We start from the raw sequence: 25,309 nt of genomic DNA, 5'->3' as shown, positions 1-25,309 counted from the left end.
TAATTCAATATAATAATTTTATTGTACCATTGGTTTATAACATGTTATTTGTAGTATTTTCGACTTGTAAAATTGAATTCTTAAGTACTGTATTTGGTTGTGATATGAATTTTTGTGTCCTATTTTTGGATTGAAATCAATTTGGTATATGTATATATACATATATATGTATGTATATATACATATATATATATATATTTTATATATATAAGTTTTGGATTGAAATTAATTATGAACAAGACATGGAAAAAAAATTGTACTTTCACAAATGATCAATAATTGATGGTGACACACTATCTCGGAAATCCTGGATCCGCCACTGGTCATACGTACCATGCATACACTTCCAATAACAACAACACAAAAAAAAAAGAAAAAAAAAGAAAAAAGAAATTTAACAAATGAAACCAGGGGGCAAGATCCACCATTTTTGCTACAAATCAAGATGGTTTCTGACATGCACTATACATAACCGAAATGCTTCGTGAGCTTCCATAACCACTCAAATGCATCCCTATGTTTTTCGCTCTTTCAGACGATCCTATTGACTTAGTGAAAGTATGCCAGAATAAATTAAACTTACGTGTTGTATTTATACATCCCACATGTATTCTCCTTTTACTATCGTCCATACAATACTCTATTATACTTAGATAAATATCGATAGGCTTGGTCCGAACTTACATTTATCGGATCAAGTATTAACTGCCGGACAAAAAGACAAAGGCATTATAAAAAGCGTACATAAAAGGGGGTCCCTTTAGCTCTATAGCATATAGTACTCATTTAGGTGTGGGAATGTTTGTCATTTCCATGTATTGGTTGGACATGAGTCTTTAGAGTAGTGGACTTTATAGCTTATGTAAACTGGTCATATAATAGGGTAGCGCACAAAAAAAAAAAAAAAAACTAGATAAAATAAAAAAGCACTCTAACAGTCTAAGTGAACATATTAATATACTTACTATACTCTAAAGGGTTAAACGATACTTGCTTGTAAGGAAAATGACATATTCCCCTGGCGAGACAAAAAATATTGTACTTTATACTATACGATTATTATACATATACATATAAAAATACAGTCTAAAATACTTACTTTTACTATAAAAAGAAATTACCCTTATCCAAAATCTCCACTCACCACTTAATTCTTATCTTCTTCCATCTTCCTTCTTACCCGAAAAAATCAAACAAAAACCACCATTAAACTCAAACACCATGTTTCAAGAAAACCAGGAAGATCAGCCTGTCTTCACCTTTGAGGAAGACATGAGGATGAAAAGGGTGTACTTCATGTACATTGTGGGGCTAGTGGTCCTCCTAATGGCTGTATTAATTTACTTGTTAATCCATAAGTAAAAACCCGAAAATTACTTCGGTGGAGCAGGATAGAAATGCATGTAGTGTTAGTTGTACTTCAATATTTTGTAATTTAGTTGTTTAGAAGTACAAATAATAACATATATTTTGGGAATTATGAATAAAAATCATTATTATTACTCGTTTTCTTTGTTTTAAATAATAAAACGGGCGTCATTAAGTTTATAAAAATAATTAGCAAAATAATAATAATTATTTGCAAAGAAAACGATAACTATAAATAAAAGATAATTAATTATGATAATTACAAAGGTAAGATCAAAATTTGGTGTCTACACATTCGAATTCATTCGCAAAATAAATAAATAAATAAAAAATAAAAAAATAATTCAATTACTGAACTAAATCCAAGGTACACCAATGACTTGAGGCACCTTTGCAACCCTGTCATTCCCTGTTAACCGTTCAATCACATTCCATTTCTTCATCAACCATTTTGAGCCTTGTCTAACGTTTGGCCATCATTTCTTTAACCCACATTTACTTAACCCTGGGATTGGAAGATGTGTAATTGTATAACATTCAAAAAGCAAGTAAAAAAAAAAAAACAAAAGCAGCAAGGCAACAATAAAACAATGTCTAAAGGCAAGTGTTCCAATGTCTTTGATATGAACACGTCTCAAATTGCGTCTCTCATCGAGTGCTCGGTACCGTGCCTGAGAAACATGAATGCTAAGTGAGTGATGGACCGCATGATCTGAGATTGCCTACATTGATTCAAAAAGAATGAAAAAAAAAATCAAAGCAAAAAAAATGTTGAAAATAAACTTGCAAAATTCAAAATTTTCAAATTCACAATTACACATCTTGGGGGCTTCTCTCGGGTCTTGAGCCTTTTACCCCTTTCTTCCTTAAACCACCAACTTAACCACATTACAACCCTTGAAAGACCTCTTTGAGGTGTACATACACTTGTGCAAAGTTCGGTTAGAGCTACGTTCGGCCTGATTCCTAACGGATACGTAGACAACCTTACATCGAGGTGCGGCCACATTCATATTCATATCCATGCATGATCGAGTCAAAGAATATCCAATGCTTACCCCTACCCATCTAGAGCTAGACTTGGGGGTTTGAACCCACATCATTTAGCCTACCCAGCCTAAAGAGTCATCATTTTTTACTCTTCTCACATCTATTTCCATCACCATAACCCTTGCAGTCATCCTTAGTATCACATTCACACACTTCACTCACACATACATATCCATATCACCTTTCCTTCTAGGAACCTTCTATCATGAAATCTTACTTCAACGATGCGCATGTTTCGTCATCTTTCAAGACAACATCAAAAGAGACATTGTATACTTGCCTAGCTTCTAGACCTAAGCAATGTTCATTGTTTCATACATCGCATATTGTGCTTAGCTCCTTGACCTATGTGACATTCATTATGCGATACTCATCGATCACTTCATCTATATACGTTCTTAGCTTCCAAACCTAAGTAACGTTCAAGATCGTTTCTTTACACCATATGTAATGCTTAGCTCCATGACCTAAGTTCATTCATCTATCGTGTCACATGAAGTAATTGTCCTTAGCCTCCTAAGCTAAGAACATACATCATGCATACATTATACTCAAGACGGGCAGTTCAATATGACAAGAAGAAAATCCGTGTGATTCATTTCGTCTTGATCAACAAGGAAGTTCAAAACTTCTTCCATTTTCTTATCATGACTTTTATTTTGGGGAAGTTCAAAACAAAACTTCATTTTTCACGTCTTTCTTTCTCGGGAGAAAGTCGGTACTCTCCACTCATGACAAAAATGACGAAATTTTTTTGCTTTTGCATTTTTAATTGCTTGTGTCAGTGCACACACTCACTCAAGACACACACAATCACAAGTCATACACATGTCATGTCATGTCATGTCAAGTCAAGTCAAACTTGGTCAAGTCAGTTGAATAAAATGTCAAACTCTATCCAAAACCGACACCGTCTCACTATTTCGGTTATATTTTTTATTCTATATAATATTTTAATCTGATACTAATTGGGTTAGAAAGTAGACTTCAAGAGATTTCCAACGATATCTTATTCATCTTATTCCAATTTCTGGATCAAAAGATATGATAAAAACAAAAACCGCAAAATTGCAGTCTATCGAGTTTTATTCCGATTTAATTCGGATCTTATCTTAATTCTTCGACCCTTCTTTTTTTTCTCTATAAATAGGGGTCATATCTCCCCTTTTTCAAAGATAAACAAGTTTTATCATCAAATAATTCTCTTCTCCCTCTTTAGCCTAAACACTAGCCACCCTATTCTCTCATAATACTTCCCCTAAGCGCTCCAAGGAGTCCATTTAATACCCGAAGTTCTATACTTAAACCAAGGCGTGAAAGTTATAATTAACTGAGGGTTTGGACCAAATCAACTCTACATTTATTTAATTTAATTTAATTTAATTTTCATTTGATTTATATTTTTATTGAAGTTACTAACGGTATATTCATGATGTAGCAATTTTAAAGGAACGCGCGGAATGTGAGTAATTAATTAATTTAATTACTCTTATTTTTATTCTTATTGCTAGCATCATGATTAGGTTATTATTATTATTTGATTTGACTAACGTTATTATTTTTAAATAGCTTCCAATACTAATGCTTATTTATTGATCACCATATTGCATGTTTAAAGGGAATATGTAATTGAAAACCACGCCTAATAAGATAATTTGGACAACCGGTTTAGGTTCCTTTTTAATCTTGTTGCTTAATTCAAGTGATCACAAATATTTTAGAATTATGTGTTGCATTAATATTCAACCAATTTAGCTTAATAATAGTTTGGAGCAAATTAAATCTCTGATTGTATGCCTTTGAGATCGCAGGAATCACTTTTCACTATAAGAATCGAGTAGAGGCCAATTCGGGCGATTGTGACTCCATGACTCACTTTGTACCATCATCCCCGATCCTCCTTTCGTGGTTCCGAACCATATGGAGTTAGTAATTTCATGGATTATGAATGGGGTGTAACCTTCACGGGTCAATCGTTGTTGCCTATCGTTGTCCCTTATCGTGGTTGCCTTTTTATGATCCGTGAACGGTTTACAAGTTCCTTAAAAACTTGTTGGCGGCTCCCTACTTTCCTTGTCCCTAATCGTATTATGTCAATTCCCACTTCCTATGAGTGCCAAGCATATTCACCACATGCTTTAACGTAGGCGCACTTCGAGCGACGCCTACAACATGTTTGACTTTTTTTTTGTAACTATTTATATACTCCAACCTAAACCTTGTTTTCTAGCGACATACTCCCTCCGTTTTTTAATACTTGCTCCATTTCTCCATGCGCGGAGTTTTATGAGAAATTGGAAAAATTAATAATATATGGAGGTAGTGGGGCAAGTGGAAGAATAAAAAATTGTAAAAAGCAAAAGTAGTGGAAAGGATTAGAAGAGAGAAAAAATGTGGTGGGTCCACTAGGTGAGAGAAATTAGTTAAATATTGTAAAAGCTTTCCAAATAAGGAAATGGAGCAAGTATTTAAAAACGGCCGAAAAAGGAAAGTGAAGCAAGTATTTAAAAACGGAGGGAGTATAAATATTACCTTCGATTTTTTTTAGTTGCAATTTTGGAATATTTTATATCTCTCAAATTATATCCCAAAGTTGCAACTAAAAAAAATCGGAGGTAGTAAATATAAATATATATATATATATATATATATATATATATATTATATATATATATATATATATATATATATATATATTCGTTAAATAGGTATTAATATAAAGTTTTATAATATTAATTTTTTTAAAATTATTTTTTATTAATATTTAATTTTATAAAGTTAAGGTCAAACAGGTACATTGACATATGTATCAAATTTTACTATATCAATTATTCTGGAATTGACAAAATGACAAAAAAGAAAAAAACAAGTAGACCATCAAAGTTAACAAATTAATAAATAATGCAAAAGAACAAAGTGTGTCATCTATTCTAAAACGAATGCATTAATTTGATTGGAGCCGAATTAAGATGAGTTTGATCCCGGTCAATTCGAGAATAAATATGATTAAAATTGCAATATATGTAATACCGTCATACTAATTAAATTGTGATAGACTTGACACAATTGAAAATAAATTTAACTAATTCTTCACTCCAATGAGACTTAAACCAAAATGATGTTTGGAAAAGGTTGTCTTTATTACGAAGATATAGTACAATTTGTGATTGACTCATCATCCAACTTCCAATAGGTCATTTAAACGTTATATTAGAACGATGCTTTTTTGGTCGACCACATAAATTATGAACAAACTATTAACTATGTATGAACTAATGAATTTATGATGTAATTGAGTTATAGCTAGCAAAGATTGTATCTAGGCTATATTTATTCTATATGTGTTTTTAATTAACATTGCTATGAATTATTGAGTGGTGATGTGGTACAATGCTATAAGATATTGAGTAGTGACGTGGCACATGTGACACATAAACGTTTTTAAAAACGCTTTTTGATATATAAGTATAGATTTATTATTGTCATTTATAATAAGCCCATGTCAAACATTACTATTGACATGAGCTTCCTCATCTATTTCCAAACCGAATCATGAAACAATTTGTTACTAACACGACCCTATGTGAACCCAACCTCTAAAAATTCCAACATTTGGAATTGAAAATCAACCCTAACCACTTTTATTCAACTCAAAACTGATCTGATCCAAAACTCTATAATATCGACCCGTATAAGATCCATAACCAATATCAAACTGGCCCATATAGACTCGACTTGAAACCAAACCAATCCAAACCCTTCAGTTGATGTTCTCGTTACTTGTTTTTGTGGGTCCCTCACATCCTATATTTAGTTATTGACAGTACAATAGTACACCTCTACATTATTAGATATCACTGTAATCTTTTTAATGAAGAGACAGAAACTGCATTTGCATTGATGGACACACCTAAGTGCCTAACATACTCTTTTTAAGTTCATGAGATCCTTGCTTTCACCCATTCACATGTTAATACATCTCCCTTCCTTTTCCACTTATTTATTACACTCACCACTCTCTTGCCCTTTTAAACACACCCCTTAAAAACAAGCTAAACTCTACCCTTATTTCTAATTTTGTGTTACATTTTTGGTAATTATACTCAAATTAAAACTAACTAAAAAAAAATGATCCAATCTACTTCAAAACCATTCATTAATCTCTATCTCCTTTGTTTATTTTTCACATTAATATTATTCATCGCCTTTGTTGATGGTACGAATTATGTTCGTGAAGCATGTAGCGTTACAAGGTACCAAGACCTTTGTGTTAAGTCCTTGGCTTCGTACTCAAACAACGCGAAACGGAGTCCTAGCCGGTGGGCACGGGCAGGTGTGTCAGTAACCATCTCCGAGGTTAAGGTAGTATCACAATACCTTGACACTACTAGAAAACACGGTCATATTCGAGGGACACGAAACAGGGCTGCTCTGGCTGATTGTGTGGAGTGCATCCAAGGTGCCCTAGACGATCTTCATAAATCACTAGGAGTGCTTAGAAGGTTAAGTAGTGGTGTGTTTAAGGAGCAAATGGGTGATGTTTTGACATGGTTAAGTGCTGCATTGACTGATCAAGACACTTGTATTAATGGTTTCGAGGGTGTTCGAAGAGGCCGGAAAAACAAGCAGATTAGTATGTTGTGTGACAAGGTTCAAAATGCTAGTTATATTACTAGTATTGCTCTTGCTCTTGTTAATAAGCTTGCTACTACTGAATTGCAAGATTTGGGTGATGATTCTTAAGTTTCTTGGTGTAATTCGCGGTGTTTATTGTTGATTAGTTGATGAAAAGATTATGAAGGTAGATAAAAGATCACTTTCAAAGTGATGTTGGTACCACATATATATGCATCTATATAGTGTGTTATAATAAAGCTTTGATAATTGCTTTCAGTTTAGGTTTATATGCATAAATGTGTGTAGTATAATCTATGGTTGTAAATGTGTTACAAGTGAACAAATTCAAGTACTATAATTGATGGACTTTTCTTGCTTGATTTACTTATGAAGTTCTGAAAGTCTAAAATTCATAGTAATGTCGATTGCCATTGTTTTCTTAAGTGGTACGGAGTAATTAAATTCTAGTAGATGGTAGATTTTGTGCTATTTGGCAACGGAAATTCTAATTTGCTGAGCAAATTATCAGATTATCACTTATAAAAGTTGTTAAGTTGTTTCATAAATAAAGAAAATAAAACCAATAACAAAAAGAAGTTTTTAAGTTGTTTAACTTACATATCGTGCTACACTCTACTGCTATGGAGTACATACAAGTACTCCGTAGCAATTAACAAAAGATGTCATGACATAAGTTATACGGAGTATAATTGTTGTATCACACATGTATCAAGAAATACTATCCAATACTTGATTAGCTGATCTGTTCTTCTGGATCCAAATCCAAATTATACCTTAAAAAAGCATCAACCCAAACGCCACTTCTATAATAAAGGCAATGTCTTCAATATGTGATTTGATTTTTTCATATAAGTTTTGTTATGTTTCAATACAAATTTTGTATACCTTGTTGAATCTTGACAAAACAATTATGGTTCGAATGATATCGATAACAAGATTACAAGTTTTACAAAAGCAAAATTCATGTAAGCATGGCAAATTTTTGACAACAAAAATTGTCATTAACTAATAACTACGATTAGATCATCGATTACAAGATTACAAGTTTTACAACAACTAATGTGAAGTGTATTTATAAGGATTTGGCCATGATATTGGTCCTCCTAGACCATATACAGGCTCCAAAGCAATGGGGTTCATAACACAATACTCGTTCGAGGAAGAACAACGACTACCACCACCACTACTACCACGCCCTAATCTCTTAATATCCCCACAACACACATCCGATTTCCTTACATGCCTCGTTTGTTGTCGTCTCTCTGCCTCGCTTTTCTCCCTCCGTTTCAAATTCTGATTCCTAATAGCGTTGCACAACTTTTGCTTCGTATCCATTTTTGATTTATTCTTAGTTTTATAAAGACTACTGATAGGCAAAGGCATGGCCTCTAGCCCCATCAACTTCGGTACCACCCCTGGCTTGCACCATATAACATTCTCCCCTCCTACACTATTTGGCAAATGCAACATCCTCCCTAGCTTAAGCCCGTCGATTACACGAGGGGATGGACTACTTTTACGAAAAGAAGACCTATACATCGCGTCTCTCCCATCTAGGGAGAAACGCGGGTATTGATTCAATGCATTCCTGGCTGATCGTAGGATGTCGGAGTTGTTCACACACGACATCCTACGAGGAAAGTTCATCATTTCTTCTTTGTATTTGTAGTACCCTGCCTTTTCTTTCCTCGCAATTTCTTCCTCGATTTCGAGTTGAAGTATCATTTCTTCTAAGGTAACACTCTTCCTAGGGGGCACATGATCAGCTTCCATGTAAGTAGAAGAGGATACTTCTTGGGAACTTGGTGTTATGGAGGGTTGTTTTTGGTTGAGAGTAGAAGTCGAGTTGTCGTCGTTGCAAACGTTGCGAATGCCTCTCCCCATTTTAGAACCCATCAAGCTCTTACGGAAGAAGAAAGAGAGGTCTTTCATGAGATGTTTGTAGACTAACTTAGGAACTAAAGGAAGAATATGGTTAGAAATTGGAAAAAAGAAAGGGACATTATAAAAGAGATATTGTAAGATTTAGGAGTAGTGTGAATGGATTGAATAGGGAGCGGTGATGTATTAAGGGGTGAAAGGGAGATTAAATGAGAATCACATGATTGAAGTGGAGACTATGTAGCTTCACAAGTTTTAGCACACTCTGCCGTTATTGCAGGGGCAAATAAAGGAATTGAGCTCTTTAGTGTCGACTAGTAGAATAGTAGTGTCGACTAGTAGAATAGTAAAGTTGGCTATCGGGTCATTCAGATTGGTAAGTTATGATACCGGGTTATTTAGATTGGATTAATTTCAATTTAGTGAAAATATGTTTAGTTCGGTAAAAATAGTTTCAGCTCAGTTTAAATGAATTCAGTAAAAATATTTTAAGTTCACAAAAATTAAGTTGAAGTGAACATGGCTTTAATTTGAACTTATGGGTCTGACAAGAAGGACAATTCATGCCGAGTCAAGTGGAGTTATATGGTTAGGTGAATATCAAGTTAAGTAAACCTCACTTGCATACTCAAAAAGACACAATTACCCCTTTGAGAATTGAGATATTTATCATGTTTATTAACATGATCGAGAAAAAGCCCTGTTCAATTACCTTATAAAAATAATTTTAGTTCAGTAAAAATCCGGTAACTATAAAGAAAGAATATAATTGAGAATAGTAAAAATAATTTTAGTTTGGCAAAAATTATTTCATTTCAATAAAATAATTTCAGTTCACTATAATTAATTTAAATTGAACAAAAAAAATTTTAGTTCAATAAAAATAATATCAGTTCAACAAAAATAAGATAAATAAGTTGATAATAAGTTCTGCAAAGTTATTTTATGGGTAAAAGTTGATAAAGCTAAGTACTAGATTGTTTGTTAGTGGGCTCCAATGCATTATTGATACAGAATAGGCCCACTAACAATAAGGTCCTAATGTAAAAATAGGCTTTGCTTAAGGTCAAATGACATACAGACAAATAACCATGAGGGCGTTTGATATTCTACCTAACCCGGTATCAATATCTATACTATATATTAAAGTAATCACCAAATGGGACATTTGGCATAATTTTGTGAAAAATTTTCCCTCCAAAATGCTATTTTTTAAAAAAATAAAAAAATAAAATAAAATAAAAAAGAAAAAAAATTCTATTAAAATTTTTTTAAAGGATAGACATTATAAAATTCAAATTTAAAAATAAAAAAAGTGTTACATAAATTATTTAATTTCAATTAACTCTATTTCAATTGACCATTGTATTATTATATCATACTCCATAAATCCGTGCCTTGCACGGGGACAAAATTAGTACCTATATTAAAGGCGAAACCAGAAATGACACTTGTCATAACCTGGTTAAAAAAATTTCCTCCAAAAGGGTTTTTTTTTTTTTTTTTTCCTTTTTTCCAAAACTTCTTAAAGAAGTATTTAGTTTAATACTTACTTTACAATAATATTTCTTTTCTATTTGACAAGTATATTCATTTTTACATATTCAACAAAGATTTATTTATTTATTTATTTATTTTATGACGGGAACAAAGTCATATAATACAATAATGTAATATTTATAACTTTGTAATGTAATCCATAGTTATTTTTATTAGTTGTGCAAGCATTTCTTCCTCCGTTTTCTTTAATGATTTAAAAAAATCGTAATTACAGAACTTTCATCCTATTTTGCAATTTGACATTATTTTTTATAGTAATATAATTGTATTAAACTAATGATAAATGATAAATATTGAAATTACCATGCATGGCACGATATATATATATATAAAGGGTTAGAAAGTCACGTAAGATTTAATTTTTTCAGCACACCACGTAAGATAGTAAATTTTAGTGGTAGCCAATCAAATATGAGATTATTAATTTCTTTTAGAATTAAATAATTTAAAGGAAATTTTCACATTTACTACCACCGAAAGCACCCTGCTTCACATTTACTACCGCTTTAATTTTTTATTTTATTTTACTACCACCCAAATCCCAAAATTTTAGATATCACTACCATTTTCCTGATGTCGTTACTATTTCCATTAGTGGAGACCACCGTCCAACCACCTCACCGCCACCACTCCATCTTCAACCACCCTCATTGCCACCACCCAACCTCCATTTCCCATCAACGTCGGCGCCCAAAGAAGGCCACAGCCGCCGTGAAATCCACCAGCAACCCCTTTCCGCCGCAAACTCCACCAACAGCTCCTTTCCGTCGCAAACTCCACCAGCAGCCCCTTTCTAGCCCCGATCCCATGCCCCCCCCCACCACCAAAAAACCAACTCTGAACCTAAACACCACCCTTAAAACCGCCCTAAACGGGTTTTATGGTTTCGTTTTTAGGGTGGTGTTGGTTGCGATTGGCCGCAATTGCCACCTTAAACTGCCGTAGACAACCCCACACTCTCTCTTTCCTCTGATTTCCACCGTTTTAGGGTGGTTGTTGCGATTGGCCGTAATTGCTGTTGCTGCTACCGCAAATTGCTGCCTCGATTAGCTGCTGCCGCAATAGCATTGCTGCTGCCTCGATTTGCTACTGCCGCAAATTGCTACTGCCGCGGTGGTGTTGTGCGTGGTGGTGAGACAAGGGAGGTGTGGTTTGTGGGTGGTGGTGTTCTGGGTATAGGGCTTTCGGTGGTGGTCTGGGTTTGGGAGTTAAGGTGGTGTCGTGGTGGTAGTATGGGGAGTTTCTGGGTTTGGGTGTTACGGTGGTGTTGGTGGTGGTGGTATAGACTATAGAGTTCGCCGGCGTCAAGGGAACATTTGGGTGTCGGAAAGGGGAGGGGGGAGGTGGTAGTTTGGTGAATTTGGTGGCTGGGGGTTTTGGTTTTTTAAGTTTTTTTTTTATAAAATAAATTAAATTATTATTTAATAAAATATTGGGGCCCATTTAACACGGAACCTTAACGGATTCCGTTAAATGGTTGTTATTTTTTTAACAAAGTCTAATTTATGTAGTTGTAAAATAAAATAAAAAATTAAAGCGGTAGTAAATGTGAAGTAGGGTGCTTTCGGTGGTAGCAAATGTGAAAATTTATTTTTTAATGACACGCAAGCAAAATGGGCGAAGAGATTTTCCAGTTTAAATTAATTAAATAAAAAATATTATCTTTTAATATCAGGAATTTTATCTAAATATATAACAAATTTTAGCCATAAATATTTATGCAAAAAAATTATCTTATAAAATTTAAACAACCCGTGTATCGCACGGGCTTCATCTAGTTAGTGTGAATGTTTGGAGGAAAATTGTGTCATGAAATTCTTCTACTTAGGGCCTGTTCACTTCAACTTAATTTCAGTTCAACTCAGCTCCAAATCTTCAATGAGTTTAGACGTTCAATTCAATTCAGTTTAGCTTCCAATTTCCTTCTCTCATAAAATATTCATTTCAGCTTCATTCAGTTCAGTTCAATTTAGTTCGACTCTAATCAGTCCAGTTCAGTTCATTAAATATGAACATGTCCTTAGTATAAATGTCGTGTTCACATGTTGTAGTTTATGCTTGCTTCATTGAGTTTTGATCAATAAGGTAGAGTTTAATTTTGAGAAAAGAATTCTCTGATCTTCGTGTACACTTTTTCTACTACCTCCTTTTTACATTATTTGCTAAAATTTGACAAAAAATTAAAAGAGAGGAAAAATGTCTAATCGTTGTAAATAATATGAAATGAAAGTAGTATTTTTTTTTTAAAAGATTAAATATTGAGTTTTTCTAATATGTGCTCATATCTTCAATTTGCGTTACATGCAAATTGATGCAATATATCTGTTAAACGCATGTTTTCGAACAAGAGTTACAAAACCGGATAGTTGATCTAGATTGAATTACTAAATTACATGGCTTACAAAGCTAAGCTACATCTACGCGACCATTTTAATTAAGGAGATGGTATTCAAACCTCCCCAACATACATGACCAAAAAGCATAGCTCACAGCTAGTTAATTAAGTCGCACCTACCATTGATCTTGGTCAGAAATAATGGGTTATGTTTTTTATACAAATAAAATATCCCTAAATTGTGATTGAATGAGATCATGCAGATTATATGTATATTAAGGAATGGAGACCCAATAATTATAATTTACTACACATTCTTAGATCTTTAATACTATTGCATTACCATAAAATAAAAGCAAGTGTATCTAATTATAATATAAGTTGTGAGATGTGAGACAATAATCTTAAAGAATTTTATTTAAATGTTAATGGTCCTCACATTAATCAATAATTCAAACATATAAACATGTTTTATGTCAAAAAAACATAAATGAATGTGAATGTCGAGTGATGATTATATTAATAAGGCATTGTAGTGGGCCAAGTGGGACCAAAGAATATACATTCGTGCGTAGCTGCTCTTATTTGGATACATGTTTAAAATTTAATACTTTATATTGTATTATTATGTGCAATGGTTAACAAGTTGGTTTCGTGGTGTAGTTGGTTATCACGTCAGTCTAACACACTGAAGGTCCCCAGTTCGAGCCTGGGCGAAGCCATTTCATTTTTAATTTATTGTTTTGTCTATTCACTTTAAATAAATAAATAAATAAATAACTATTTTTTTATAGTAAAAGGAAATACAAATAGACCTAGAGAAGTTGTATTTTTGTACACTATATTTAGTAAAATTCAACACTATTATACTCGTACTTTGTAATATTCAACACTATTATACTGGTAATAGATACACAATATTGTATTGGGTATAAGCTGGATTATGTGAACTTCATGTTGTTTTACACTATATTTTGTAATATTCAACACTATTATACTCGTACTTTGTAATATTCAACACTATTATACTCGTAATAGATACACAATATTGTATTGGGTATAAGCTCGATCATGTGAACTTCATGTTGTTTTACACTATATTTTGTAATATTCAACACTATTATACTCAGTGGCGGATCCAGGAATCCGAACTAGGGGTAGCACTAGACAATAATAAAAAGAAAAAGTATAGCATTGTTGTAACGTAACATAATTAATCTGCCAAACATGAATATAATGCGTTGTGTAGTCGTATAATAATTAACAATCAAATTCAAACATTTATATTGACAAGGTTTTTTTTTTTATTATTTTTATTTTTTTTACAAATAATTCAATTATATTGTAGATATCAATTATACTATTATAAACTTTCCACCTGTTTATTTTTTAATATGTCAAAGTTGCATATGAATTTATACCAAAAACTTTGGTATAAATTTTTCCTTGTGCACATATAGCACATATGCTAATGTAAAACTTTGACTGAAAAATATATATCTTCAATAATTAAACTTATAACAATTGAATGTTATAGTAATAAATTTGACGATTCCAACAAGTAACCACATGACTATATTTATTGTTATGTATAAATCACAAATATTAGCTAAAGTGAATTAGATGAATTGTACAAAAAGTCAAAACGTTTCATTTATTTAAACACAGTTGGAGTATGATTTTTTATATTTATTTCAGTGTAAATTTTCACACGATTATAAACAAGATTTAATAATGGCCAAATAAATGCAATAAATATTATGTAATGAAAATGAGAAGAATTAATAAAATATAACAGAGAGAGTATTTCATATTAATAAGGATTGTTTATAAAAAGTGTGAAAACGGAAGAAAGAAATTTATCATGAAAAGATAGTAATACCCTATCCTTTTGTTAATTAAATAGGAGGAAAGTGGAAATTCATTTGGGTACAAAGAAAATAAATAAATAAATAAATAAAATTATGCTATGGGGTCTCGAACCCTGAACTTCTTGAAGACATGAAGACACATAATTCACCCACCCAATTCCCTTACCACTGAAGCAATGCTGGAGACACTTAATATCATTGCAGATTATAATATATATATATATATATATATATATATATATATATATATATATATATATATATATATATATATATATATATATAAAGGACGCTTTTCCAGTAATATTTGTACCAATGCATGATATACTTTTCTATTTTTCACACACACATAAAAAAAAAAAAAAAAAAAAAAAATCCCTGCTAGTGCTAAGTTGGCCCATTGGGGGTGGGATTCCCTTGCACAGCCTCTTCTCCCCTACCCCCCAATTTTCAAAAGTGTTGCCCGCATCAGGTTAAATTGACATCTATCTATTAATCTATATTAAATGCAAATCTTTCCATGTCCACTTATCATTATCTTGTAAAAAAAATTTCCCGCCTTTTACGCTTCCCCATCTTTTTTTTTTTCAAAATCACCCTATGATATTTCTTTCCAATTTAACAATCACATTCCATATTGATAAAATAATCACAAAGTGTTTCTCTGTATTTCTCAATCAATATGAATTTCCATGTACAATAATATATAGAATAGGGAACTTGGAGGGCAAGGCCAAAATATTCCCAAGATAAACACAAGATCTCCTAAAATATCTATTCACAATATTATCACAATATTCCCAAATATTATCTTTCCTAATACCCACCTCAAGTTGGAGAGTACGGATCTAGAACACCCAACTTGCGGAGTAAGAACTCAAATTTAGCTTTTCCCAAAGCCTTCGTAAAAATGTCAGCCAACTGAACCGTTGTAGGAACATATGAGGGAATAATTGTACCATCCGTAATCGCATCTCGAACAAAATGACAATCTGACTCAATATGTTTTGTTCGCTCATGAAATACGGGATTCTGCGCAATATATAACGCAGACTGACTATCACAATAAAGGTGCATTCCATTCTCATGTTTAACACCTAAGTCACCAAGAAGTCGCTTCAACCACTTTAATTCACAAGTCGTTGCATTCATACAACGATATTCGGCTTCTGATGAAGAAAGAGAAACAGTAGGCTGCTTCTTGGTTTTCCATGACACAGGAAACAAGTCAAGAAGCACAAACCAACCACTCAAGGATCGCCTGGAGAGAGGGCAACCTGCCTAATCAGAATCACACCAACCTTTCCAACTGTAAAGCACTGTCTGATCTCAACAAAATTCTCTGTCCCGGGCTCTTCTTCAAATATCTAACAACTCGCAGAGCTGCTTCCCAATGATCAATCCTGGGTTTTTGCATAAACTGTGATAAGATATGAACAAAATATGCTAAATCCGATCTTGTAATAGCTAAATAAATCAGTCGGCCTATGAGACGACGATATTTCTCTACATCTTTAAAAAATTCTCCCTGAGCCAAAGCCAACTTGTGATTTTGCTCCATAGGAAACTCTGCAGGTTTAGCATCTAGTAAACCCGCCTCAGTAATGATATCTAACACATACTTCCTCTGGCAAATAAAAATTCCCTGCTTATTCCGGGCTACCTCTAGCCCCAAAAAAATATTTCAACAATTCGAGATCTTTCATCTTGAAACAATTTCCCATATATGATTTAAAATTGAGCATAGCAGTTTTATCATTGCCTGCAACAATCAAATCATCCACATATACTAACACATTTAGCTACATTTTGCCCTTTGTCAGGGTAAATAAAGAATAATCATAATATGACTGTTTAAAGCCATATTTCTTCAAAGCTGTAGCTAGCTTTGCAAACCAGCATTTCAGAGCTTATTTAAGCACGTACAATGATTTCTGCATCCTGCAAACCTTGTCAGAATTATTTTTCTCAAAACCAGGGGGAATTTTCATGTATACCTATTCCTCCAAATCGCCATGAAGAAAGGCATTGTGAACGTCCATTTGATAAACTTCCCAATTTTTCACCGCCGCTACTGCAAGAAAGGTCCGGACTGTCACCATTTTTGTTACCGGAGCAAACGTCTCGTTATAATCTAGACCTTCAACCTGATGGTTTCCAAAGATAACAAGCCTCGCCTTTAATCTTTGCAAATTTCCATTCTCATCATATTTTTCTTTGTACACCCACTTACTCCCGAGAGCCTTTTTACCATGTGGTAGTTTTTCTAGCACCCAAGTACCCCGTTCTTCTAGAGCCTGTATCTCATCTTCCATTTCCTTCCTCCAACCCTCGTTTTTCATGACCTCCTTAAAACTTTTAGGTTCATTTCCTCCTGTTATAGTTGCAATATATGTTCTGTGCTTCATAGAAAATCGGTGAGAATCAATAAAATGTGTTATAGGGTAAACAGTACCTGAGGAAAACGATGTCACAAGTGAACTTTGAGATGATGTAGATGAACTTAAATTTCGGATTGTGTGTGTCACATAGTCACGGAGCTTCACATTCGGAATCTTCGGTCTCATGCCTTTACCCAAGGCCTCGGTGTCCCTTGTAGCATTACTATCTGTTGTTGCATTGCTGCTCAACTCACACTGCCCACTCTGAGCGTCTATATGCTGCTGTTGTGTGCCCTCATGTGTGTTTCCAGGCTCGCCAGCAAGCCCAGCACCCGCAAGAGAAGTAGCAGGCTGGTCAAGGGGCCTGGCAAACTCCTCCGCGGGCTGCCTGCGGTTTGGGTCTGCTTGCCGCAGGTGGGTTGCGGAGTATTCTGCCTCCCTCTCTACCCCCGCATCACACTCCCCCTGCACCCCCGCATCACACTCTCCTTCACGCACACACTCACCTGCCAACTCCACACACCATTCATCATCACTGATCCCATCATCTCCATTACTTACACTCACCATTTTGGCATCTTCACTAGGCCCAAAAAAATGAAAATTCGGTTTCACAAAATTTGACATCCCTCGACACAAAAATTTCACGAGTTTCTAAGTCGTACACCTTCCATCCCTTTTTCCCGAATGGGTATCCTAGGAATACACATTTCTGACTACGACTAGAAAATATATCACCCTTACTCTTTAAATTATACGCATAACACAAGCATCCAAACACCCTAATATACTCATATGAAGGTGGTTTTCCAAATAACACATCACAAGGAGTTTTATAATCAAGCAATCTAGAGGGAGTTCTATTAATTAAATGACATGCCGCTTGCACACACTCACCCCAAAATTTTAAAGGCAAATTTGCTTGAAATCGTAAAGCTCTAGCAACATTCAAAATATGTTGATGTTTTCTCTCAACACACCCATTTTGTTGAGGCGTGCCCACACATGAGGTCTCAAAATAAATCCCATTGTAAAAAAAAAATACTCTTTCAAGGAATTGAATTTCGTACCATTATCACTACGAACCACTTTAATTTCTTGAGAAAATTGACATCGAACAATAGCCACAAAATTATGAAACATATATTCAACTTTCGTTTTATTATTTATTAAATAGGTCCACACACCTCTAGAAAAATCATCTACGATAGTAAAAAAATAGTGAGCTCCACAAGACGATGGAGTCTTGTAAGGCCCCCACAAATCTAAATGAACTAGTTCGAAAATACGACTAGCTTTATTTTGACTCAAAGGAAAGCTACTCCTATGTTGGTTTGCCCGAGGGCATACATCACATGAATTAAATTTGCTACTACTATGACCCACAAACTGTAGACACCCATTTGTGTCTCCCCAAAACCAAACCCGGTGATGAGTGCCTTTCACGTCGAATCATAATCGAATGAAACGAAGTGTGGAAAGGTTTAGTGTTGCGGAAAGTTTTTATTTCTTTTTCTCTTCTTCTGTTTTTGAAAACTTTATTTTAAGAAAACAGTCAATACAGTTTGGTTGGTCCATGATATGGGTCCAATAGTGGTGTAGTTGGATGGGGCTTGCAAAGACCTTTCCAACGATATATTATAAGCCCAATTCCGATGAATATTGTGGAAATTATGGTCAATTTACTAAACTGGGTCCGGTTTGAGCTTTATGTACGGTCCAATGATCTAGGGGAGGGCCTAATATAATTTATCATTCCTAATGCAATTAGGAATGGTTTTAGTATTCTAGAACATTCTAGAAGGTCCTTTTCATTCTTAATTTCAATTAGGACTTTTTAGAGTTTTAATTAAGATCAAATAGCATTTTCGATGGAATTATATTATTTTATCTTCCAGTACGGGAAATTTATCAGATTTTCGAAAACGCATTGAAAATCAGTTTGGCGTCCAACCTCAGGCCTTGGCGCCTGGAACCAGGATTGGCGCCAGGTGCTATCCATTGGCGCCTGAAGCTAGCCACTGGTCCTGGCGCTAATGTCGATTTTCGATCTTCAGTCTTTGTTTTGTTAAATTATCTTTTTTTGGCTGATTTTCTCTATAAATATCGTATCAAAAACTCTGTTTTCATTCACCAATTCTCCTCATCCTTAAGTATTCACCGACTATCTTCATCATCTACAATCATCATTCACCGATTATCATCAATTACCATTCATCAACTCTCTTCATTCACAAGTTTTCATTTATCATTCATCAATTCTCAATAAACATTAATTCTTTAGCATTCAATTCTTTCTTGCTTTTTAATACAAAATTCCGCATTCACAAGATCTAGAAACACCTAGCCATATTCGAAGTTGCCTTCGCCCTAGACGTGAAAGGTTTTAATTTCTGAGGGTTTGGTCCCTAATCTCTCTTTCAATTATTTAATTTAATTGTTTGTTTATTATTTTCCTTGAAGTTACTACCGTGTGTATTTTGTTATAAGAAAGAGGTACGAGGCATCCAAGTAAGTACTTTAATAGATTTTATTGATATTATGATGTAGAAATCATGCTTAGATTATTATGATATTCCTAGTATCATGTCTAGGTTTATTTTAATATTAAATATGATTGTTACGATGCTTCCTATGTTCTTCCTAATATTAATTCATGTTAGTATCATGTTAGGGTTAAAGATTTGATTTTTATTGCTTAGTGACATGTTAGGATTTGTTATTAACCTTGTTAGTATCATGCCTAGGATCTTGCTATTTTTATTATGCTTTAATATTAACATGAATATGATTATGATTATAATTGTTATAATGATTACGAATATTATTATTTTGATGATTATTTTATTTATGATAATTATTTCAATTATTATTAATATAATGATTATTTTCTTTTATGATTATTATCATGATTATTTCAATTATAATTTTGTTATTAATGATGTTGATTATTTATTATGTTGCTTGATGCTTATTATTTATTGCTTGATCACTTTTATTGCATGTTAAAGGGAATTGGTACTTGCAATCACGCTTAATAAGATAATTAATAATCTTGTTTAGGTTAACTTTGATTATAATTCAAGTGATCGCCAATAATAGTTTATTTGTGCATTAAATTCAACCAACATAGATTAAACAGGTTTAGGGTTAATCCTATTGATTGCATGTTAATCAAAAAGCGCACATGAATACGAGCAGAATAAAGTAGAGGCCTATTATTAGGGCAGGTTCAATCTCTTTTAGGTTGGATTTGTACCATCATCCCCGAACCCTTATTTGGTTCATGACCTTAGAGCATTGCCACTAATGGACATTTTTTTGGTTGCCCAATCTCTCTCTAACCACTTTCTCACTCCTCCTCCCCATGGGCATTTTCTTGGTCATTTTTATTCTACACCAATGGTCAAAAATTATAATCCCCACCATTCTCTCTCCTATTTTTAACCATATACCCCACCAATATTTATCTCTCCTACACATCATTAAATTTGTAATTTAGTATTTCTTAATTTTATTGTTAACAAAATTTTGTATTGATTAAATTATTTATGAGTAGTACAATATTAATTATTTTTAATATTAATTTTTGCAAAATGTATTTTTTAATAAAATAATAATATTTATTCTTAACTAAATTTTTTTATTGATTAAATTATTTATGAGTACAATATTAATTATTTGTGTCATTATTTTATGCGAAATTTCATTTTTCATTAGTACAACATTAACAATTACAACATTGGAACATAATGATCGTACACCTATCATACAAACCAAATAAATTAACGATTACAAAACTATTTATTCATTACGACCGTATTTTTGCCAAATATGCTCAACTAAATCATCTTTCAAAGAAAAATGGGTTTGGCTATCACGCAGGGTAATTCTTCTTTGAATATACGCGTCAAAATCAACGTTTGGTGGTCGGCCAACGTCAAATTCGAAAGGCTCGTTGTTATTCACTGTGGCACTTGTACTCGGACCGGACCTTGCTCTATGAAGCTGAGGGCGATCTTCTTCGTAATACCTTCTCAAAACTTTGGCACGAGTGTAATTGTGTCGTTCATCCTCGACAATCATGTTGTGCATAATGATACAAGCTTTCATTATGTCGCTCAAAATGTCTTCGTCGAAAGCAAGTGAGGGTTGTCGTAATATGGCAAACCTAGCCTGTAGAACTCCAAACGCACGTTCAACGTCTTTCCGAGCTGCAGCTTGTTTATCTGCAAATAACTTGTCCTTCTGGAGTTGAGGATATGTGATACCTTGTATAAATGTTGCCCAGTTCGGATATATACCATTTGTTAAGTAGTATCCCATGTTGTACTCATGGCCGTTTACCATAAAACTAATTGGTGGTGCCCGACCTTTCAAAACATCGTCAAACACCGGAGAGCGGTATAGGACGTTAAGATCATTACAAGAGCCGGGTATTCCAAAAAATGTATGTCAAATCCATAAATCTTGATCCGCAACAGCTTCGAGGATAAGGGTTGCATTCTTGCTATGACCTGCGTATTGTGCTTTCCAAGCCATAGGACAGTTCTTCCACTCCCAGTGCATGCAGTCGATGCTACCGATCATGCCCGGGAATCCACGCATTTCATTTTGGTGAAGGATTCTCCTTAAATCTTCATCTGTTGGACTTCTTAAGTACTCGGCCTCAAAATGCTTGATCACCCCTTGAGTAAAATGTTGCATTGATTTTCTAGATGTTGTTTGACCCATGCGTATGTATTCATCTACGGCATCCGGAGCAACACCGTACGCTAACATTCTTATTGCAGCGGTGCATTTCTGCAGCGGTGATAAGCCAAGCCTACCAGCTGCATTCCTACGCTACTGGAAGAACGGATCGCCCTCAACCACTTTATTCATAATCAGACAGAATAAAGGTTTGTGCATTCGAAATCGACGACGAAACTGATTTTCGGAATACACAGGATTTATTGCAAAGTAATAATTGTACAATTGCAAATGCCCTTTCTCTATCTCCCCTATGCTGCGGGACTGTTTCATCTTCATTTACAATTTCGGTCTCGGATGGAGGTGGTTGAGGAAGCATTATGTTAGGTAAGTGATTTGTGACAAATTCGTCAACTAGATTATCAAATTCCGCATATTGATCTGAATCAGAAGAATTTGAGCTTGAGGTTGAGCTTATGGAAAACATTTTTTGTGTTTGGTTTTTGAATGTTTTGGTGTTGTGGATCAATTTATGGATTTCACACCTTTAAATAGGAAATGTTATCAGTGCATGTCCTTCAACTGAGTGTGAACTGACTACTCAATGTATAGTAAAAACAAAATACATGACTACTCAATTCTTAATAATCAATACCAATGCTTGTCATACGGTTGAAGTTATGTATGAAATGACTACTCAATGGTTGTATAAAACAAAAACTACAATTGGACTTGACTACTTTTTGGGATTTGACAGTTCAATGGTTGATAAAACCAACCACTTGACTCATAATTGTATAAGACAAAATCTACACACATAAGCTAGTACTTCACTCATAATTGAACAAAATATATGAAAATGTAATATAATTTGATAAATTTTTGGAACATAATTAATAATAAAAATTAATTCATTGCAACATAAAATAAACAAAATACTTGAAATCATAATGCATAATAAACTACTCTACTTTCCACCATACACTTCTTGAATTAGTTCCTCCTTCCACGCTTCTTCAGTTGGTGTAAGTGTCGTCGTTTTGGACATAATTGCTTGCAACATATCAAATTTCATCTTCTTCTCTTGTAATTCGACCTGTTTGTTTTTCCTCTTTTCCTTTTCCCTTTCAAGCTCCAACCTTTGCTGCCGTAAATTTGCCTCAAAGCTTGTAACTTCAGTACAAGCCTGTATCTGTTAACCAATACTTAAAATTGCACTATCATGAGCAATAGCTTTTCCCTTACGCTTAGCCTTTGCTTTTTTTACCCCGTCGGGTCTGGGTATACCTCCTGATGAAAACCCACCAATGGGAACATCTCCTTCAGCTTCACTGTCAGTTCTCGATCTCTTTTCACTTCCACTGCTATCCTCGGTGTCCCCTTCCGGACGCAGTTGACAATCCTGTCGTTCCTTTAGTGACAATGCCCATCTGAGTTTCGGCCTCCACTTTGGGTCATTCTTTATCATTTCCCAAGCGTGGGGAAAAACAAAATTGTGTGGTGGTTTGGCTAATATATGGAAAAACTTCGAGGCCTTTTGAATTCGATCAACTTCGTTGAATCCACTTCCAGTTAACGGACCCGCTTCATCATAACAACTTGTCCATAACAGTACATCTGCCGCCATCCTTCTCCAACGGTTCTCCAAACTCTTCGCATTTCTGGGTGGTAGTATTTCTGGCTTCTTAGCTTGAACCATGTCGTACGCCGCAAATATTTGTCGCCAAAGTTCAGCTGCTTTCATGCCCATACCCACTATCGCATTTCCACTGTATTTTAAATATAGCCCAATAAGAGCTTCATCTTCTGCGACTGACCAAATACGACTAGCTTTAGCGAGTTGTTGGTTGGAACCCACCCGCATTCTTTGAGTCGACGGATGGTATTGAGGTGTCTCAGGCACATTTTCTTCTTGTCTGTCATCGTACTGAGAGTTACTTCCTTGGTAGACAGGAGGTGATTGCTCGTAATCAGTGTTTTCAGTTGGAATTTGTGGAGGTATTTCAAGTTGTGGAGGTATTTGTTGTTGTGGAGGATTTTGCAGAGAGGTGTTGCTCAATCTTTGTAGGAAAAGTTGAAATTGAGGTTGATTCATGAAATTCTCATCAAAATCATTACAATTTTGAGAAATTATTGAGTAAAAGGGGTTATTGGGATCCATATCTATTTTTTTTTGATTAATTTCAAAAACTAACACAATAATAACAATAACTATTATAAAAATAATAATAATAATATTAATAACAAAAATAATAACGAACAACAATAATAATATTAATAAGCTAAAATAATAACAATAATAATTATACTTCCAATAATAATAATAATAATAATAATAACAATAATAATAATAATAACAATAATAATAATAATATTTATTTTAATAATAATAATAATAATATTAATACTAATATTAAAAGGATGACTAATTATGAGGGAGAAATTGAGAGAAAATGTAAATACAACAAATTTATGTGAATTTTGAAAATATGAAAATATAGGCAAAATGGGTCTCTATTTGTAGAGAATTTTTTTTTCTAGCCGTTGGTAAATTTTTTTTTTTTTAATTTTATAAGCACAAAATACCCGTTACAAAATTGTTACCGTTGCAATTTTCAGGAATTTCCTGATTGGTCCAACTCACCTGACAGGACGCGTGTCAGCGCCTGATTGGACATGCTGATGCGCCTGTCAGGGCTGCCAATATAATTTTCTTTTGCTTTTTCGACCCTCAAAACGCAGCGTTTTGAGGTGAAGCAAAGCATACGCTTCCTCAAAACGCTGCGTTTTGAGGTAAGCTTAGCAAAAAAAAATTAAAATGCAGCTATGCACGTGGGGCCCACTTTTTCTTGGTCAGTTTTTTAATTTTTCCCAAACTTTGATCAAAAATTGATTTGCCCATGGGCATTTTTAATTTAGACCATTGATGGGGAGTTTTTTTTTTTTTTATTAAACCCCAAAAACTACCCATGGACATTTTTCTCCCCATTGGTGGCAATGCTCTTATGGAGTTGACGATCTCTTGGATCGTTAAAGGGTGTAACCTTCACCTCGTGAACGGTTTACAAGTTCCTTAAAAACTTGTTGGCGACTCTTTTGCTCTATCTTCTTCCCTTTTGGACGCCACCGTACTTTAGTGTATGATTACAGTGGGGTTCAAGCTAGTGGGATTTTAAAGGCTTGAAACTATTCCCTACAGTTTTTGGCGACTCCGATGGGGAGGATTTCTATTTTAATTCCTGAATTTGTTTCGGCAATGATTTAAAATGAGTGGATGAGACTCGAAAAGTTCTAAGTATTTCATGTGCGTAATTTTGATTAACATTATTGTCATATGCATAAAAAGGTTCTCATTGGAAAGACCATCCGTAATGAGTCAAAAACATAGGATTTTACACGTAGAAAATTTGAGAAATGTCTTTCACAACTAGGACTAAAATAACACCGCGCGAAACTGGATGATTTTATTGAGCACAGAAAGCTGCTGAGGCATGTGGGAAGTAACGTCAGGGGCCAGAGCTTGGCGCCAAACT

At 34.1% G+C, this 25,309-nt stretch overlaps 5 protein-coding genes and 1 non-coding gene across 6 annotated transcripts; 2 read left to right on the top strand and 4 right to left on the bottom strand.

Moving 5' to 3' along the window:
• The first annotated feature begins 6,292 nt into the window (after positions 1-6,292).
• On the top strand, positions 6,293-7,484 carry LOC110727756 (pectinesterase inhibitor 6-like). The gene has a single exon (XM_021907334.1). The coding sequence runs from the start codon at positions 6,547-6,549 to the stop codon at positions 7,159-7,161; it is 615 nt and encodes a 204-aa protein (XP_021763026.1). The 5' UTR covers positions 6,293-6,546; the 3' UTR covers positions 7,162-7,484.
• A 399-nt stretch (positions 7,485-7,883) lies between these two features.
• Positions 7,884-9,234, bottom strand: LOC110727755. Its single transcript, XM_021907333.1, has one exon. It carries the CDS (start codon positions 8,986-8,988, stop codon positions 8,113-8,115), a length of 876 nt encoding a protein of 291 aa, XP_021763025.1. The 5' UTR covers positions 8,989-9,234; the 3' UTR covers positions 7,884-8,112.
• Positions 9,235-13,480: 4,246 nt separating this feature from the next.
• TRNAV-AAC lies at positions 13,481-13,554 on the top strand. The gene has a single exon. It is a non-coding gene; the product is annotated as a tRNA-Val (tRNA).
• A 3,146-nt stretch (positions 13,555-16,700) lies between these two features.
• LOC110728281 lies at positions 16,701-17,654 on the bottom strand. Its single transcript, XM_021907957.1, has one exon. The coding sequence runs from the start codon at positions 17,652-17,654 to the stop codon at positions 16,701-16,703; it is 954 nt and encodes a 317-aa protein (XP_021763649.1).
• A 3,234-nt stretch (positions 17,655-20,888) lies between these two features.
• LOC110728280 lies at positions 20,889-21,410 on the bottom strand. Its single transcript, XM_021907956.1, has one exon. The coding sequence runs from the start codon at positions 21,408-21,410 to the stop codon at positions 20,889-20,891; it is 522 nt and encodes a 173-aa protein (XP_021763648.1).
• Positions 21,411-22,743: 1,333 nt separating this feature from the next.
• On the bottom strand, positions 22,744-23,937 carry LOC110728279 (glutathione S-transferase T3-like). Its single transcript, XM_021907955.1, has 2 exons — positions 23,044-23,937; positions 22,744-22,968 (listed from the first exon to the last, which is right to left on the bottom strand). Exons 1-2 carry the CDS (start codon positions 23,935-23,937, stop codon positions 22,744-22,746), a joined length of 1,119 nt encoding a protein of 372 aa, XP_021763647.1.
• Positions 23,938-25,309: the final 1,372 nt, after the last annotated feature.

The sequence above is a fragment of the Chenopodium quinoa genome, unplaced genomic scaffold, assembly GCF_001683475.1.
Source record: "Chenopodium quinoa cultivar QQ74 unplaced genomic scaffold, ASM168347v1, whole genome shotgun sequence".
NCBI classification, from domain to species: domain Eukaryota; kingdom Viridiplantae; phylum Streptophyta; class Magnoliopsida; order Caryophyllales; family Amaranthaceae; genus Chenopodium; species Chenopodium quinoa.
Note: the sequence above shows the minus strand (reverse complement) of the source record. Positions and strands in the feature narration are given on the sequence as shown.

What these genes read in the sequence shown, in the direction of transcription:
- LOC110727756 (XM_021907334.1), top strand. Translation starts at nt 6,547, where the DNA reads ATGATCCAATCTACTTCAAAACCATTCATTAATCTCTATCTCCTTTGT.
- LOC110727755 (XM_021907333.1), bottom strand. Translation starts at nt 8,988, where the DNA reads ATGAAAGACCTCTCTTTCTTCTTCCGTAAGAGCTTGATGGGTTCTAAA.
- LOC110728281 (XM_021907957.1), bottom strand. Translation starts at nt 17,654, where the DNA reads ATGGTGAGTGTAAGTAATGGAGATGATGGGATCAGTGATGATGAATGG.
- LOC110728280 (XM_021907956.1), bottom strand. Translation starts at nt 21,410, where the DNA reads ATGGGATACTACTTAACAAATGGTATATATCCGAACTGGGCAACATTT.
- LOC110728279 (XM_021907955.1), bottom strand. Translation starts at nt 23,937, where the DNA reads ATGGATCCCAATAACCCCTTTTACTCAATAATTTCTCAAAATTGTAAT. An exon ending in GTATACCCAGACCCGACGGG is followed by an intron (nt 22,969 to 23,043) that starts GTAAAAAAAGCA and finishes ATTGGTTAACAG; the next exon opens with ATACAGGCTTGTACTGAAGT.